Source organism: Coffea arabica, chromosome 5e, assembly GCF_036785885.1.
Source record: "Coffea arabica cultivar ET-39 chromosome 5e, Coffea Arabica ET-39 HiFi, whole genome shotgun sequence".
NCBI lineage: Eukaryota > Viridiplantae > Streptophyta > Magnoliopsida > Gentianales > Rubiaceae > Coffea > Coffea arabica.
This window is the reverse complement of record NC_092318.1, coordinates 28,554,274-28,571,177: the sequence shown is the minus strand read 5'-3', so window position 1 is coordinate 28,571,177 and position 16,904 is coordinate 28,554,274. Positions and strand designations below refer to the sequence as shown.

Below are 16,904 nucleotides of genomic sequence, written 5' to 3'. Positions count from 1 at the left end.
TGGACTTAGGTCCCCGACGTTGAAGGTCGCACTAACATTGTATTCCCCAGGTAGCTCCAACTTGTATGCGTTGTCATTGACTTTTTGGAGTACCCGAAATGGTCCATCACCTCGTGGGGATAATTTGCTTTGACGTTGCTTGGGGAATCACTCTTTCCTCAAGTGTAGCCACACCCAATCTCCAGGCTCAAAAGTCATCTTGCGGCGGTGCTTGTTGGCCTGTTGGATGTATTGCTGCGTGCGCCTCTCGATGTTTGCTCGCACAGCTTCATGTAACCTGCGCACAAAATCAGCTTTCCTTTTCCCATCTAAGCTTGTGTGCTCAGAGGAAGGTAATGGCACCAGATCAAGGGGGGTAAGGGGGTTGAAGCCATAAACAATATCAAAGGGGGAATATTGTGTTGCACTATGCACAGTTCGGTTGTAGGCAAATTCAACATGAGGTAAGCACTCCTCCCAAGACTTAAGATTCTTTTTAATCAAGGCCCGAAGTAAAGTGCCAAGTGTGCGATTGACAACTTCAGTTTGTCCATCGCTTTGAGGATGACTAGTGGTGGAGAATAATAACCTAGTGCCAAGTTTGGACCACAAAGTCTTCCAAAAGTAACTCAGGAACTTCACATCCCTGTCACTAACAATAGTCCTAGGCATGCCATGCAGACGGACAATCTCTTTGAAAAATAAAGTAGCAATATGAGATGCATCGTCAGTTTTATGACAAGGAATAAAATGTGCCATTTTAGAAAATCTATCAACCACCACAAATATGGAGTCATTACCCCTCGGTGATCTAGGCAAACCGAGCACAAAGTCCATAGACAAGTCAACCCAAGGATGGTGTGGGATAGGTAATGGGGTATACAAGCCATATGGATTTGTCTTAGACTTTGCCTTGTGACAAGTAGCGCATCTACCAACCATGCGTTCAACATCTCGACGCATATGAGGCCAGTAAAAGTGCTCTTGCAACATGGCCAGAGTCTTGGTGATGCCAAAGTGGCCCATGAGACCACCACTATGTGCCTCTCGAATCAAAAGATCACGAATGGAAGAATTAGGTACACACAGCTTATCTACATGGAATAGAAATCCATCATGCAAGAAGTATTTGCCATGCGGGTTCTTAACACAAGCAACATAGATATCACCAAAGTCATGATCATTTGTGTAGAGTTCCTTAACCATTTCGAACCCTAGTAACTTGGCATCCAGAAGGGCAAGCAACGAATGTCTACGTGATAATGCATCAGCCACTACATTCGTTTTGCCAGTCTTATACTTGATGACATATGAAAAGGTGTCAATGAAGCTTACCCATTTGGCATGCCGCTTGCTTAACTTGGGTTGTCCCTTGAGGTACTTCAATGACTCGTGATCAGTGTGTATCACGAACTCCCGAGGACGAAGATAGTGTTGCCAAGTCTCCAAGGCCCTCACTAATGCGTACAACTCCTTGTCGTATGTGGGGTAGTTTAATGCAGCTCCGCCCAGTTTCTCACTAAAGAAGGCACAAGGCCTCTTGTCTTGCATGAGAACCGCTCCAATACCTACACCAGAAGCATCACATTCAATTTCAAAAGTCTTGTGAAAGTTTGGTAATGCTAACACAGGTGCATGTGTGAGCGTGTCCTTGAGGGCGAGAAATGCTTGTTCTTGTGATTCTCCCCAGTGGAACTTGTCATTCTTCTTTGTTACGGCGGTCAACGGGGCGGCAATGGTGCTAAAATCTTTGACAAAGCGCCGGTAAAAGCCCGCCAATCCAAGGAAGCTGCGCACGTCAGGGACGGATGTGGGAGTTGGCCATTGCTCGATGGCCTCAATCTTGGATTTGTCCACCTTGATGCCCTGCGAACTTACCACATAACCTAAAAACACAAGTTCGTTAGTACAAAAGGTGCACTTCTTGAGGTTGGCGTATAGACTTGCCTGTCGAAGTGTCTCAAGAACTAATCTCACATGCTCTAAGTGCTCATGCTCACTATGACTACAGATCAGGATGTCATCAAAGTAAACAATGACAAACTTGCCAATAAAATGCCTCAAAACATGGTTCATTAGTCGCATGAAGGTGCTAGGAGCATTAGTCAAGCCAAAAGGCATGACTAGCCACTCATAGAGACCATGTTTGGTTTTGAAGGCTGTTTTCCACTCATCACCTTCTTTCATCCTAATTTGATGATAGCCACTCCTTAAGTCAATTTTGGTGAAAATAATGGCCCCATCGAGTTCATCAAGCATATCATCAAGTCTAGGAATGGGATGACGATATTTCACAGTGATAGCATTCACAGCCCGACAGTCAGTGCACATGCGCCAAGTACCGTCCTTTTTGGGAACAAGTATCACAGGCACAACGCAAGGACTTAGACTTTCCTTTACCCAACCCTTACCCAAGAGGCCATCAACTTGCCTTTGAAGCTCCTTGGTCTCCTCAGGGCCCATGCGGTAAGCAGGTTTGTTGGGCAACGGTGCGCCAGGAATGAGGTCGATTTGGTGTTCAATTCCCCGAATGGGTGGTAAGCCATCAGGGACCTCGTCAGGGAAAACATCCTCAAATTCCTGTAAAAGAACAACAATGCTCGCAGGCAATGCCTTATCGAGCTCAGCAACATCCAAGAGCAAATGCTTGCAAATCATGAGAAGTATAGGCTGATTAGAGTTCACCACTTTTCTAACATCTTTAGCCTTAATAATCATGTTGTACTTCTTAGTGGTAGGTGCGGTAGGTGATTTGTCATGTATACCCCTGGGTGTACTTCCTTGACCCTTGGTAGCTAGCTCACCCGTAGAAGTGGAGCTTTGTCCAGGGTCGACCGCCTTTAGTGTCCTCCTTTGACGATCCCGTTCACACTCCCTTTGCAATAGTAGTTGGTCCTCATAAACTTGTGCAGGCGTGAGGGGCGTAAGGACCTTACGTTTGCCGTCATGCAAAAGTGTGTACTTATTTGCTCTTCCATCGAATGTGACGTGTTTGTCAAATTGCCAGGGCCTCCCCAGAATGATATGCGTAGCATGCATTGGCACGACGTCGCACAGGATTTCGTCAGTGTAAGTACCAATTGAAAAGGGAATGCGTACCTGTTTGAAGACTCGGACCTCGCCATTCTCACTTAGCCATTGGAGGCGGTAAGGATATGGATGCCTGGTAGTGGGGAGTCCTAGACTCTCAACCATGACCAAACTGGCCACGTTTGTGCAACTCCCACCGTCGATGATGAGACTACACACCTTGTCGCCAACCTTACAGTGGGTGTAGAATAGGTTTTCGCGTTGTAGCTGCTCGTCCTCCTTAACGCGGGCGGTTAGCACTCGCCGTGCCACCAAGCAACCTACTTCTCCTCGTGTAGGCGAGCAAGCTTCCCTAGCTGTCTCTTCTTCCAGGCAGTCGTCTTCGACCAGTTCGGGCATCTCCTCACACTCGTCATCATCAGATACGATGTCGCCATTGTGAGTGATGAGCATGACCCGTTGGTTTGGGCACTGAGATTGAATATGGCCAAACCCTTGGCACTTGAAGCACTTGATGTCCCTACTCCTAGGCTTAGGAGTCTCAAGCGGTGCCTTTGAAGTGGACCTGGATGCATCGGAAGCCTTGTTAGGGGTAGAATAGGAATTGCGGGAAGAGGTGTTACCTGGGATTCGGTTGGAAGAGGTTGGTATCGCCGTACTTCCAACTTCGTGGGTCGCCCTTCGTGGTTGGTTGCCCCTCCATGAAGTGGTGTTAGAAGATGGGAAAGGACGTGCTCCTCGTCTTAGTTTCTTCCCCCGCTCGGCCTTGATAGCGAGTTCTAGAAGGTCGTGCATGTCCAAGTAATGTTGGAGCTCCAAGGTTTCTTGAAGGTCAGGATTGAGACCTCTAAGAAACCTAGCCATCGTGGCTTCATTGTCCTCTTGAATGTTGGCCCTCATCATGGCCATCTCGATCTCTTTGTAGTAGTCTTCCACACTCATGTTGCCTTGAGTAAGAGTTTGAAGTTTAGAGTGGAGATCGCGATTGTAGTAGCTAGGAACAAATCGTTTGCGCATTAGTGCCTTGAGTTCTCGCCAAGTCCGGACACGTGGTTCGCCCATCCTTCTCCTATGGGTCCTTACTTGGTCCCACCAGACTAATGCGTAGTCGGTGAATTCCACGGTGGCAACTTTAACCTTTTGTTCCTCGCTGTAATCGTAGCAGTCAAAGACCATCTCGATACGGCCTTCCCACTCCAAGTAAGCTTCCGGGTCACTTTTGCCTTTGAATGCGGGGACTTGAATTTTAAGCCCCTTGAGTTCGTTCTTAAGCGTGTCCCGTCGTGGCTTCTCGGGTTGCTCGTCGTCTTCACTGGCGGGGTAGTCCTCACTGGGTGTTCTTTTGAGGCCATGACTACTCCGGTTGCGTGATCCAGAACGAGAGCGTGGACCGAGACTCTTGGCGAGTTCGTCAAATCGGGTGTGCAACTCCTCCATTTGTTGATCACTAATGCGTTTGAGCTCATGCCTCATGGCGGTGAACAACAGAGAATAGTCTTTGGAAGGCGGTTGTTGATCTTGCTCCATGTCTCTCTTGATGCCCCCTGCAAAGGTTAGTAACAAGCAAAGAAAGTGCAAATATAATTCCTCACTTCACTCCCTGAGTATAGTGCTCAAGTCACTCTATGAAACTTACCAAGTACCTTACCTGTTGGTTTAGGTAGTTGAGTAATGTTGCTCGAGTCCAACAATCGTCTCCAACTTTTCCCACAAGAGTAAACACAAGAATGTAGGAGAAAATGTAGGAAAGTTTCCTAAAATCTAGGAAGAGAATATAGGAGATTTTCCTAAAGTGGATGAGAGAATATAGGAGAGTTTCCTAAAGTGGATGAGAGAATATAGGAAAGGTCCTAAAAATGGATGAGAGAATTTGAGGAGAGTTTCCTAAAAAAATGGATGAGAGAATTTAGGAAAGTTTCCTAAAAAGGTAGGAGAGAGAGTGTCCAAGTGAGTACAAAGAGTTATCCAAGTGCTTTACTTAGTTTCCTAATTGATTTTGGAAACAAGTTAGTTTTTGGAAACCCTTTGAAAATCCTTTTTCTCTTGAACAACTTTTGGTAACCTTCTTGAAACAACTTTTGGTAATCTTCTTGAAACAACTTTTGGTAACCTTCTTGAAACAACCTTTGGTAATCTTCTTGAAACAACTTTTGGTAACTTCCAAATTCTACTCCAAGAAAGATTGCACAAATCAGATTTGGTTCCCTATTCAAAACAATTCGATTGCCACTTTCTTTCCTTTCCTTTTTTTTTTTTTTCTTGCCAACCGATTCCTCTTTTCTTTCTTTTTCTTTTCGTTTTTGTTTTCTGTTTTTTTTTTTCTTGACTACAACTATCAACCACGACACAAAACAAGGAAGTCCACAAATAATAACTACCAAGAACTCCAAGATCTTTCAAGAACTTTCAAGGAAGTTGTCAGGAACTTCAGAAATTTCAAGATTGTGATCAAGAATGCAAGAAGCTCAAGATTATTGTAAGTTCTCTTCAAGATTCACAAAATTCCAACAAGTTTTGCCAAAATCCAGATTTGAAAACCAAGTAAACAAGTTGGATAACACAAACAACAAGGCTGGACAGATTCGTATTCGGGTGAACAGTAACATGAACAGTGTCGGTGAACAGTACGATGAACAGTGTCGGTGAACAGTCCGGTGAACAGTGACTCTTTTTTTTTTTTTTTTGAACAAGGCAGCGGAAAGTACTAAGAATTCTACGACACAACTACGAAAAATATGGATATAACGAAAGATACCTCTACCAAAGCTCTGAAGCCAACTGATACGTTCCTCGATCAACACGTTTCGAGACACGTAGCACGTTTGCCCAAGGATCTAGCGAGGATGTCCAACGCTTGGAATTGCGGGATCTAGAACCAAACGGACGACACGATTTGATTCAAGACGGTAGACGACACTCCGATGAAGGTGAATACTCCAGGGGAATAGGTCGGTAGAACAATCTAGGACAGGACGCAAGACTGCTCAAAACCCTTGCCAAAGCAAGTAAAGGGGTCGAATCTCTCTCTCAAGAAGAATCGAAAATACGCAAAACTTTATTGATAAAACGTCTACCTAAAACCTTACAAAGCAAGCCTATTTATAGGCTAAAGTGACTGAAAAACCCTAAGGAAACAATGGCAAGAGTTCGGCCATCTTGGTGTCCAAGATGGGCCGGCCCAATGAGCTATGAAGACAAATTAATCCAATCTAACAAGTACTAAGGCTAAGGCCTTATAGGGCCGATCCTCTTGAAGGCCCACTTGAGTCTTCATGGGCTTGAATCATGGTGTAAATGGCTTGATTGTCTCTCTCTAAGCCCTCAATATCTTTGTGAACTCCATGTTGGTCTTGGACGACTCGAACCAGGGCTTGGAGTGATTCTTTGAAGAGCTTGGCCCGTGCACGTGTGACTGGGCCCAATGGAACTCGGACTGGGTCGTTGCGTGGGCCGAGACTCGTGCACACATCAATCGAGTTCATCAAGCATATCATCAAGTCTAGGAATGGGATGATGATATTTGACAGTGATAGCATTTACAGCCCTACAGTCAGTGCACATGCGCCAAGTACCATCCTTTTTGGGGGAAAGTATCATAGGCACAACACAAGGATTTAAACTCTGTTTTACCCAACCCTTACCTAAGAGGCCATCAACTTGCCTTTGAAGCTCTTTTGTCTCCTCAGGACCCATGCGGTAAATCGGTTTGTTGGGTAGCGGTGCTCCCGGAATCAGTCTATTTGATGCTCAATCCCTCGAATGGGTGGTAAACCATCAGGGACCTCATCAGGGAATACATCCTCGAATTCCTGCAAAAGAGCAACCATGCTCGAAGGCAATGCCTTATTGAGCTCAGCAACATCTAAGAGCACATGCTTGCAAATCATGAGAAGTATAGGCTGATCAGAATTTATAACCTTTCTAACATCCTTAGCCTTAATGATCATGTTTTGCTTCCTAGTGGGTGGTTTAATGGGTGAATGATCATGCGTATCACCAGGTGTGCCCACTTGACCCTTGGTCGAATGCTCACTTGTAGAAGTGGAGCATTTGCCAGGATCGGCCGCCTTTTGTTTCCTCTTTTGGCGGTCTTGTTCACACTCTCTTTGTAACTTTAGTTGGTCCACATACACTTGGGCAGGTGTGAGTGGTGTGAGGACCAGGCATTTTCCATTGTGCAAGAGAGTGTATTTATTTGCTCGTTCATCAAACGTGATGGATTTGTCAAATTGCCAAGGTCTCCCTAGGATGACATGTGTCGCATGCATAGGCACAACATCACACACAACCTCATCTATGTAATTGCCAATAGAGAAAGGAATATGTACCTGTTTGTAGACAAGTACCTCACTGATACGTTCCTCGATCAACTTGTTTCGAGACACGTAGCACGTTTGCCCAAGGATCTAGCAAGGTTGTCCAACGCTTGGATTGCGGGACCTAGAATCAAACGGACGACACGATTTGATGTAGGTGGTAGACGACACTCCGATGAAGGTGAATACTCCAGGGGAATAGGTCGGATGAACAATCGAGGACAGGACGCAAGATTGCTCAATAACCCTTGCCAAAGCAAGTTAAAGTGCTCGAACTCTCTTCTTGGAAGAAGGAACGAATTAAACCAATTTTATTGATAAAACGACTACCCTAAAACCTTACAAAGCAAGCCTATTTATAGGCCAAAGTGACTAAGAAAACCTAAGGAAACAATGGCAAAGAGTTCGGTCATCTTGGTGTCCAAGATGGGCCGGCCCAATGAGCTATGAAGACAAATTAATCCAATCTATAAAATACTAAGGCTAAGGCCCTATAGGGCCGGTCCTCTTGAAGGCCCACTTGAGTTCTCGTGGGCTTGGATCATGGTGCAAATGGCTTGATTGTCTCTCTCTATGCCCTCAATATCTTTGTGAACTCCATGTTGGTCTTGGACGACTCGAACCAGGGCTTGGAGTGATTCTTTGAAGAGCTTGGCCCGTGCACGTGTGACTGGGCCCGATGGAACTCGGACTGGGTCATTGCGTGGGCCGAGACTCGTGCACACATCAGTCCCCTCCTCTTGAGAAGGATTTGCCCTCAAATCTGGATCCTCCTCGTCAAGAAATGGGCTTAGGTCCGCGACGTTGAAGGTTGCACTAACATTGTACTCCCCAGGTAGCTCCAACTTGTATGCGTTGTCATTGACTCGTTGGAGTACCCGAAATGGTCCATCACCTCTTGGGGACAATTTGCTTTGGCGTTGCTTGGGAAATCGCTCTTTCCTCAAGTGTAGCCAAACCCAATCTCCAGGCTCAAAAATCATCTTGCGACGGTGCTTGTTGGCTTGCTGGGTGTATTGCTGCGTACGCTTCTCAATGTTTGCTCGCACGGCCTCATGTAACCTGCGCACAGAATCAGCTTTCTTTTTCCCATCTAAGCTTGTGTGCTCAGAGGAAGGTAAGGGCACCAAATCAAGGGGGTGACGGGGTTGAAGCCATAAACAATCTCAAAGGGGGAGTATTGTGTGGCACTATGCACAGTTCGATTGTAGGCGAATTCAACATGAGGGAGGCACTCTTCCCAAGTCTTAAGATTCTTTTTAATCAAGGCCCGAAGTAGAGTGCCAAGTGTGCGATTGACAACTTCAGTTTGTCCATCGCTTTGTGGATGACTAGTGGTGGAGAATAATAACCTAGTGCCCAGTTTGGACCACAAAGTCTTCCAAAAGTAACTCAAGAATTTCACATCTCTATCACTGACAATAGTTTTAGGCAGGCCATGCAGACGGACAATTTCTTTGAAGAACAGATTAGCAATATGAGATGCATCGTCAGTTTTGTGGCAAGGAATAAAATGAGCCATCTTAGAGAATCTATCAACCACAACAAAGATGGAGTCATTACCCCTTGTTGATCTAGGCAATTGATACGAACGTCGCCAACTTTGTGACGAAACCCGTAAAAGATTAGTTTCAGGATCGACAAGAGGACACCAAGTTTGGAGCGGATGACCTCAACCCGTTAATCACGTGCTTAACGAACCTTGGTATAATGGTAGAAGACGCCACAACCTAGTGCGATTCTAGATTGATAAGTCACGAACACCTAGAGAAATTCTAAGGTATTCAAGAAGCCTTGGAGAAACCAAGAAAACTCTCAAAATCTGATTTATTGATTGAATGCCTAAAACCATTGGAAGTGTGGGCTATTTATAGCCTTACATAGAGATGAACAACTAAATGTGGAACTAGTCTAGAGTTGTGGTCTTGACTAAGACTAACAATTGTAGGCTTGACTATTTCCATAAGACTAAGAATTGTGGGCTTGACCAAACCTTATGAGGTCATCCCTTAGGTAAACAACCTTATGAGGTCATCCCTTAGGTAAACAACCTTATGAGGTCATCGCTTAGGTAAATAACCGTATGAGGTCATCGCTTAGGTAATTAAAGCAAGACTATGGACCATTAAGCCCTTATTACAATGACTTAACTAAAACAGCAAATGTGACTAGAGAAGGGTCACACATGGTTCTCTTTGACGTGCACTACATGGATGACTTTCATTCCTTCATGCTCAAGACTCTCAATGACCTTGGGGACAATTTCTTGGCCTTGTATCTCATGAACAAGTCCTTGGAGTTCCTCTCTCATCTTGTTAGCTCGTGCTCGAGTTACAGGTCCTAGGGGAACTCGAATAGTTCGCAATGGTGTCTCTTGGTTCGTATCATCCCCCTCCTCTTCAAAAGGATTTGTCCTCAAATCAGCTTCATCGTCTGCAAGAAAAGGAGATAGATCAGAGACATTGAATGTAGCGCTCACATTGTACTCACCGGGTAGGTCCAGTTTGTAAGCATTGTCATTGATGCGCTTGATGACTTGGAACGGCCCATCTCCTCGGGGAAGTAATTTATTGCGCCTTTGGACTGGGAACCTTTCCTTGCGTAGATGTAACCACACCCAGTCACCAGGTTCAAACACAACGCGTTGGCGTCCCTTGTTAACCCGTTGAGCAACTTGGTCCATCCTTCGCTCAATGTTTAGGCGTACCTGCTCGTGTAATTTCTTGACAAAATCTGCTCGTTTAGCACCATCCATGTTAATGTGCTCAGAAGAAGGTAAAGGTGATAAGTCTAGTGGTGTTAAAGGGTTAAAACCATAGACTATTTCAAATGGTGAAAAATGAGTAGAACTATGCACCGTGCGATTGTATGCAAACTCAACATGGGGTAAACATTCTTCCCAGGTTCTAATGTTTTTTCTAATGATGGCACGCAAGAGTGTAGATAGTGTACGATTGACAACCTCAGTTTGGCCATCAGTTTGTGGGTGACTAGTAGTAGAAAATAGCAATTTGGTACCCAATTTTCCCCACAAAGTTTTCCAAAAGTAACTCAAAAATTTGACATCCCTATCAGAGACAATTGTCCTAGGCATGCCATGCAATCTAATGATTTCTTTGAAAAACAAATCAGCAATGTGCGATGCATCATCTGTTTTGTGACATGGTATAAAATGTGCCATTTTTGAAAATCTGTCAACAATAACAAAGATGCTATCATTTCCCCTCTTTGACCTAGGCAACCCTAAAACAAAATCCATGGAAATGTCGGTCCAAGGTTCCTTAGGTACAGGTAAAGGACTATAAAGGCCATAGGGTTGAAGTTTAGACTTAGCTTTGTGGCAAGTAATGCATTTAGCCACCATTCGCTCCACATCTCGTTTCATCCTTGGCCAATGGAAGTGCTCTTGAAGGATAGCTAAGGTTTTAGCTACGCCAAAGTGTCCCATCAAGCCACCTCCGTGTGCTTCCCTAACAAGTAAAGAGCGAATAGAGCAGTTAGGTATACATAGTCGATTGAGGTAGAAAAGAAATCCATCAAGGATGTAGAATTTACCTTGAGTTGCTGAACCACAAGAGTCATAAATACCTGAGAAATCTGGGTCATTGGTGTATAACTCTTTGACTAATTCAAATCCTAACAACCTTGCATCAAGTTGAGTGAGCAAAGAGTACCGACGTGATAATGCATCAGCAACAACATTAGTTTTCCCCACTTTGTACTTAATCACATAAGGGAAGGTTTCAATAAATGCAATCCACTTAACATGACGCTTATTCAACTTGTGTTGTGACTTAATGTGCTTAAGCGACTCATGGTCAGTGTGTATGACAAATTCCCTTGGTCTCAAGTAATGTTGCCAAGTTTCTAAAGTACGGATTAAGGAGTACAACTCCTTATCATAAGTGGAATAGTTCAAAGCTGCCCCATTGAGTTTTTCACTAAAGTATGCAATTGGTTTGCCCTCTTGCATTAGGACAGCTCCAATACCCACCCCAGATGCATCACACTCTATTTCAAACAGCTTGTCAAAGCATGGTAATGCAAGTAGTGGTGCATGTGTGAGTTGATGTTTAAGCATTTGGAAAGCACGTACTTGAGCATCTCTCCACACAAATGGCTCATTTTTCTTAATTACAGCAGTTAGAGGTGCAGCAATGGTACTAAAATCTTTAACAAATCGTCTATAAAAACTAGCAAGACCATGGAAGCTACGTACCTCACCCACCGTGCTTGGAGTAGGCCATTCTCGAATTGCTTTAACCTTCTCCTCGTCCACTTTGATTCCCTGTTTACTCACAACAAAGCCTAGGAAGACAAGTTGATCAGTACAAAAGGAGCACTTCTTAAGGTTAGCATAGAGCTTTTCCCTTCGAAGTACATCAAGAACAAGCTTCACATGTTCAACATGCTCATCTAAGCTCCTACTATAAATCAGGATATCGTCAAAATATACAACTACAAATTTTCCAAGGAATGGACGAAGTACGTGGTTCATCAACCTCATGAACGTACTAGGTGCATTAGTTAGTCCAAATGGCATAACTAACCACTCGTACAAGCCATGTTTGGTTTTAAAGGCCGTTTTCCATTCATCCCCCTCTTTCATCCTAATTTGATGATAACCGCTTTTTAGATCAATTTTAGTGAAAATCACAGCACCATATAGCTCATCTAACATATCATCAAGTCTAGGAATAGGATGACGATATTTTACCGTTATTGCATTAACGGCCCTACAGTCAGTGCACATTCGCCAACTTCCATCCTTTTTAGGCACCAAGATGACGGGAACCGCACATGGGCTCAAGTTTTCTCGTGCCCATCCCTTTGTTAGAAGCTCTTCGATTTGGCATTGGAGCTCCTTTGTCTCATCTGGACCCATTTTGTAGGCTGGTCTGTTAGGAAGTGGGGCACCTGGAACCAAGTCAATTTGATGCTCAATTCCCCTTATTGGTGGTAGTCCATTTGGAATCTCATCGGGGAAGACATCCTCATATTCCTGCAAAAGAGAGACAATACTAGATGGTAGAGTGTTAGTAAGATCACTTGTGACAACCAACACCTCTTTGCACAAAAGTACAAAGATAGGTGTATTAACACTCAAAGCTTTTCTTACTATTTTGGCTTTTATCAATAGATTTTGCCTTTTTTCTCTCTTTTCAATTTTGGCCGGCTCACGATATGTCTTTTTCCTCTCAATTTTCTCGGCCTTATCATTTTCTGTTGAGCTCTCGGCTTTTTCTATTTTTTTCTTCTCATTCTCAAGCTCATTCTCCTTGATCAGGCTTTTTTGATCTTCATGAACTTGGATAGGAGTGAGTGGCACAAGCACAATCCTCTTCTCGCCTTGCTTGAAGGAGTATTTATTGGCAATGCCATCGAATGTAACTCCCTTGTCGAATTGCCATGGCCTCCCCAATAGTATGTGACATGCTTGCATAGGGACCACGTCGCATAACACCACGTCCTCATACTTTCCAATTCGGAAAGGTACTTGGACTTGCTTGGTCACACAAACATCCCAACTATCGTTCAACCATTGCAAACGATAAGGTGTTGGATGTCGTAGAGTGGGTAGTGCTAGTTTCTCCACCATCAAGGCACTAGCGACGTTAGCACAACTACCTCCATCTATGATCAAACTACATACCTTGCCTTTGATATAGCAACGGGTGTAGAAAATGTTCTCTCTTTGTGCATGGTCGGCGGCTTTCACTTGGGTTGCTAAGGCTCGTCTGACAACGAGTCCAACTCGTTCATTGACGGGCAATGCTTCCTCTTCTTCCTCAAGGGATGGCAACTCCTCCTTCTCATCTTCATCATCGGTGAGAAACTCACCATTGGGTAAGATGATCATAGCGCGTTGGTTCGGGCATTGGCTAGCAATATGCCCTCGGCCTTGGCATTTGAAGCATCTAGTATCTCGATTTCGCCCCATGATCGACTCAATGGCAGTCTTTGGTGTTGCCTTAGACTCCCACTTAGTCATATCCGGCCTCGGTCTTGAAGGGATGGAATTACTCGGCCCTTTATCCTCTTTCTTTGGTGGTGTAGTTCGGAGATAAGAGGGTGAAAAGTTGGAGTAACTCCGAGTCGAACCCCTCCTCTTAATCCTCCTTTCAATCTTGATGGCCTTTTCCACCAGATCCCCAAGTTCCACATAGTGGTGTAACTCCACTTGATCAGCGATTTCGGGCCTTAATCCGTTCAAGAAGCGTGCCATTGTTGCTTCTCGATCCTCCATGATGTCTGCCCGTAGCATGAGTATTTCCATTTCCTTGTGATAGTCCTCGACACTTCGTGCTCCTTGGTTGAGGGTTTGAAGCTTTTGATACAAGTCACGGTAGTAGTGACTTGGCACGAAACGCTTCCTTATTAGTCGTCTTAGCTCCGTCCAAGTTTGTATGGTAGGTTCACGACTCCTCCTTCGACTAGTGGAGAGTTGATCCCACCACACAACGGCGTAGTCGGTGAATTCGACCACGGCCAACTTGACCTTTTGCTCCTCCAAGTAAGTATTGCAATCGAAGACAAGTTCAATCCGCTTCTCCCACTCTAAGTAGGCATCGGGGTCTGATCGTCCTTGGAAGGGTGGAATTTTCATCTTTATGCCCGGAATGTGGTCATTTGAAGGCCTAGCGTCACGCTTAGACCTACTTTGCTTATGCTCATAGTTGTTGTCTGAGTTAGAGTCGCTAGACTCATGTGCATAAGCCTTTCCACGGTTGCCTTTGGAGCTTCCATGAGACAACTCTAAGCTGTCAATGCGTTGGTGCATCAGTTCAAGTTTTTGGTCCATCATGCGTTCCAATTCGCCTTTGATTGCTTCTGTGAAAAGTTTAAGATCAAAAGCTTGGGAGCTTGCTCCCCCCTCGTTAGCCATGGTGAAGTATAGGGTAAAAAAATAACAATGGAAAGAAGTAAAGTTTATCTCGCACACTTCCTCACGTGTTTACTCTCGCTCTCGTGTTTGAACACTCTAATGAACTCACCAAGGTATTTTCAAGGCTCCTCGGTCAACTCCTCGAAGAAGTTAGAACTCATTCTAGTGTGGATCGACTTACCAACCAGGGTCACAAGATTGTAGCACTTTGAACGAAAAAAGAACAAAAGATGAAGGGACTGACCACGACTCAATGAATGACTCAAAGTTGAATTTTAAGGATCCTAGATAAAACTCTACTCAAAACTGGAATTTTGAGCTGCTGGTTGCTGCATTTCTGGGCAGTGTTTTGGTAGATAAATGGACACTTAGAGGATTCAGAATGACACTTAAAACTGACCTAATGATGCATAAAAATTTCCAGAATTAATGATTGGACAGAAATTCCCCAATGGTTGCAAAGATGGAATCCGAATAGAAGATGAATTTGTGTTGCGGTAGGACTGTTTTGGAAACCCAAGACTGACTTTTCTTCCTTAATCCTTTGGAAACAAGGATTAGTCTTCCTATTTGCTGGTTCCCACAAATTCTAAGGTCAAGTTCAAGATTGGAACTGATTTGGTTGTTTTTGGGAACAAGGGTGGAAAATTTAACTTGAACAGGTTGGAAAATTTGACTTGAATAGATTGGGAAATTTGACTTGAATAGGCTGAATGTTCTTCTTCTTCCTTTGTTTTTGTTTTATAATCAGCCAAGAAGAGTCAAATTTCGTGGCTAAAATGTTCTTAGTCAAGAAAGAAGATTGTTGTGGTGAAGACAAGGATTTTGGCAGCTGGAATTTTGCAGCCTTGTTGTTTACCAAGATTTGGTTCCCAAAACCCAGAAACTTCAAGATTCTTTCAAGAATTCAAGATGTTAATTTCCAGAATTCAAGAAACACGAAATTGAAGATGATTTCCTCCCCAAACAATCCAAGATTTTCACGATTTGATCAAGACAGATTTTGGTTGTCTTCAAGAATCCCAACTAAAGTTCCAAGAACTCATTCGTTTTGCCAGTCTTATACTTAATGACATACGAAAAGGTGTCAATGAAGCTTACCCATTTGGCATGTCGCTTGCTTAACTTGGGTTGTCCCTTGAGGTACTTCAATGACTCGTGATCAGTGTGTATCACGAACTCCCGAGGGCGAAGATAGTGTTGCCAAGTCTCCAAAGCCCTCACTAATGCGTACAACTCCTTGTCGTACGTGGGGTAGTTTAATGCAGCTCCCCCCAGTTTCTCACTAAAGAAGCCACAAGGCCTCTTGTCTTGCATGAGGACCGCTCCAATACCTACACCAGAAGCATCACATTCAATTTCAAAAGTCTTGTGAAAATTTGGTAATGCTAACACAGGCGCATGTGTGAGTGTGTCCTTGAGGGCGAGAAATGCTTGTTCTTGTGATTCTCCCCAGTGGAACTTGTCATTCTTCTTTGTCACGGCGGTCAACGGGGCGGCAATGGTGCTAAAATCTTTGACAAAGCGCCGGTAAAAGCCCGCCAATCCAAGAAAGCTGCGCACGTCAGGGACGGACGTGGGAGTTGGCCATTGCTCGATGGCCTCAATCTTGGATTTGTCCACCTTGATGCCCTGCGAACTTACCACATAGCCTAAAAACACAAGCTCGTTAGTACAAAAGGTGCACTTCTTGAGGTTGGCGTAAAGACGCGCCTGTCGAAGTGTCTCAAGAACTATTCTCACATGCTCTAGGTGCTCATGCTCACTACGACTATAGATCAGGATGTCATCAAAGTAAACAATGACAGACTTGCCAATAAAGTGTCTCAACACATGGTTCATTAGTCGCATGAAGGTGCTAGGGGCATTAGTTAAGCCAAAAGGCATGACTAGCCACTCATAGAGACCATGTTTGGTTTTGAAGGCTGTTTTCCACTCGTCGCCTTCTTTCATCCGAATTTGATGATAGCCGCTCCTTAAGTCTATTTTGGTGAAAATGATGGCACCATCGAGTTCATCAAGCATATCATCAAGTCTAGGAATGGGATGACGATATTTGACAGTGATAGCGTTCACAGCCCGACAGTCAGTGCACATGCGCCAAGTACCGTCCTTTTTGGGAACAAGTATCACAGGCACAGCGCAAGGACTTAGACTTTCCTTTACCCAACCCTTACCTAAGAGGCCATCAACTTGCCTTTGAAGCTCCTTGGTCTCCTCAGGGCCCATGCGGTAGGCAGGTTTGTTGGGCAATGGTGCTCCAGGAATGAGGTCGATTTGGTGTTCAATTCCCCGAATGGGTGGTAAGCCATCAGGGACCTCGTCAGGGAAAACATCCCCAAATTCTTGCAAAAGAGCAACTATGCTCGCAGGCAACGCCTTGTCGAGCTCAGCAACATCCAAGAGCACATGCTTGCAAATCATGAGAAGTATAGGCTGATTAGAGTTCACCACTTTTCTAACATCTTTAGCCTTAATAATCATGTTGTGCTTCCTAGTGGTAGGTGCGGTAGGTGATTTGTCATGTATACCCCTAGGTGTGCTCCCTTGACCCTTGGTTGATGGCTCACTCGTAGACGTGGAGCCTTTACCAGGGTCTACTGCCTTTAGTTTCCTCCTTTGACGGTCTTGTTCACACTCCCTTTGCAATAGTAGTTGGTCCTCATAAACTTGTGCAGGTGTGAGAGGTGTAA

General features: G+C 44.4%; 1 protein-coding gene across 1 annotated transcript in view; it reads right to left on the bottom strand.

Annotated features, from left to right (window-relative positions):
* Positions 1–4,478: 4,478 nt before the first annotated feature.
* Positions 4,479–16,904, bottom strand: part of LOC140006940 (uncharacterized) — a 75,804-nt gene continuing 63,378 nt past the window's right edge. Inside the window, exons 2-9 of the mRNA XM_072049616.1 lie at positions 13,022–14,009; positions 12,520–12,925; positions 11,545–12,072; positions 11,000–11,454; positions 10,769–10,795; positions 9,816–10,180; positions 9,661–9,758; positions 4,479–4,553 (exon numbers count right to left, since the gene is read on the bottom strand). Coding sequence (XP_071905717.1) covers positions 4,479–4,553; positions 9,661–9,758; positions 9,816–10,180; positions 10,769–10,795; positions 11,000–11,454; positions 11,545–12,072; positions 12,520–12,925; positions 13,022–14,009 — 2,942 coding nt within the window. The remainder of the gene's footprint in view (positions 4,554–9,660; positions 9,759–9,815; positions 10,181–10,768; positions 10,796–10,999; positions 11,455–11,544; positions 12,073–12,519; positions 12,926–13,021; positions 14,010–16,904) is intronic.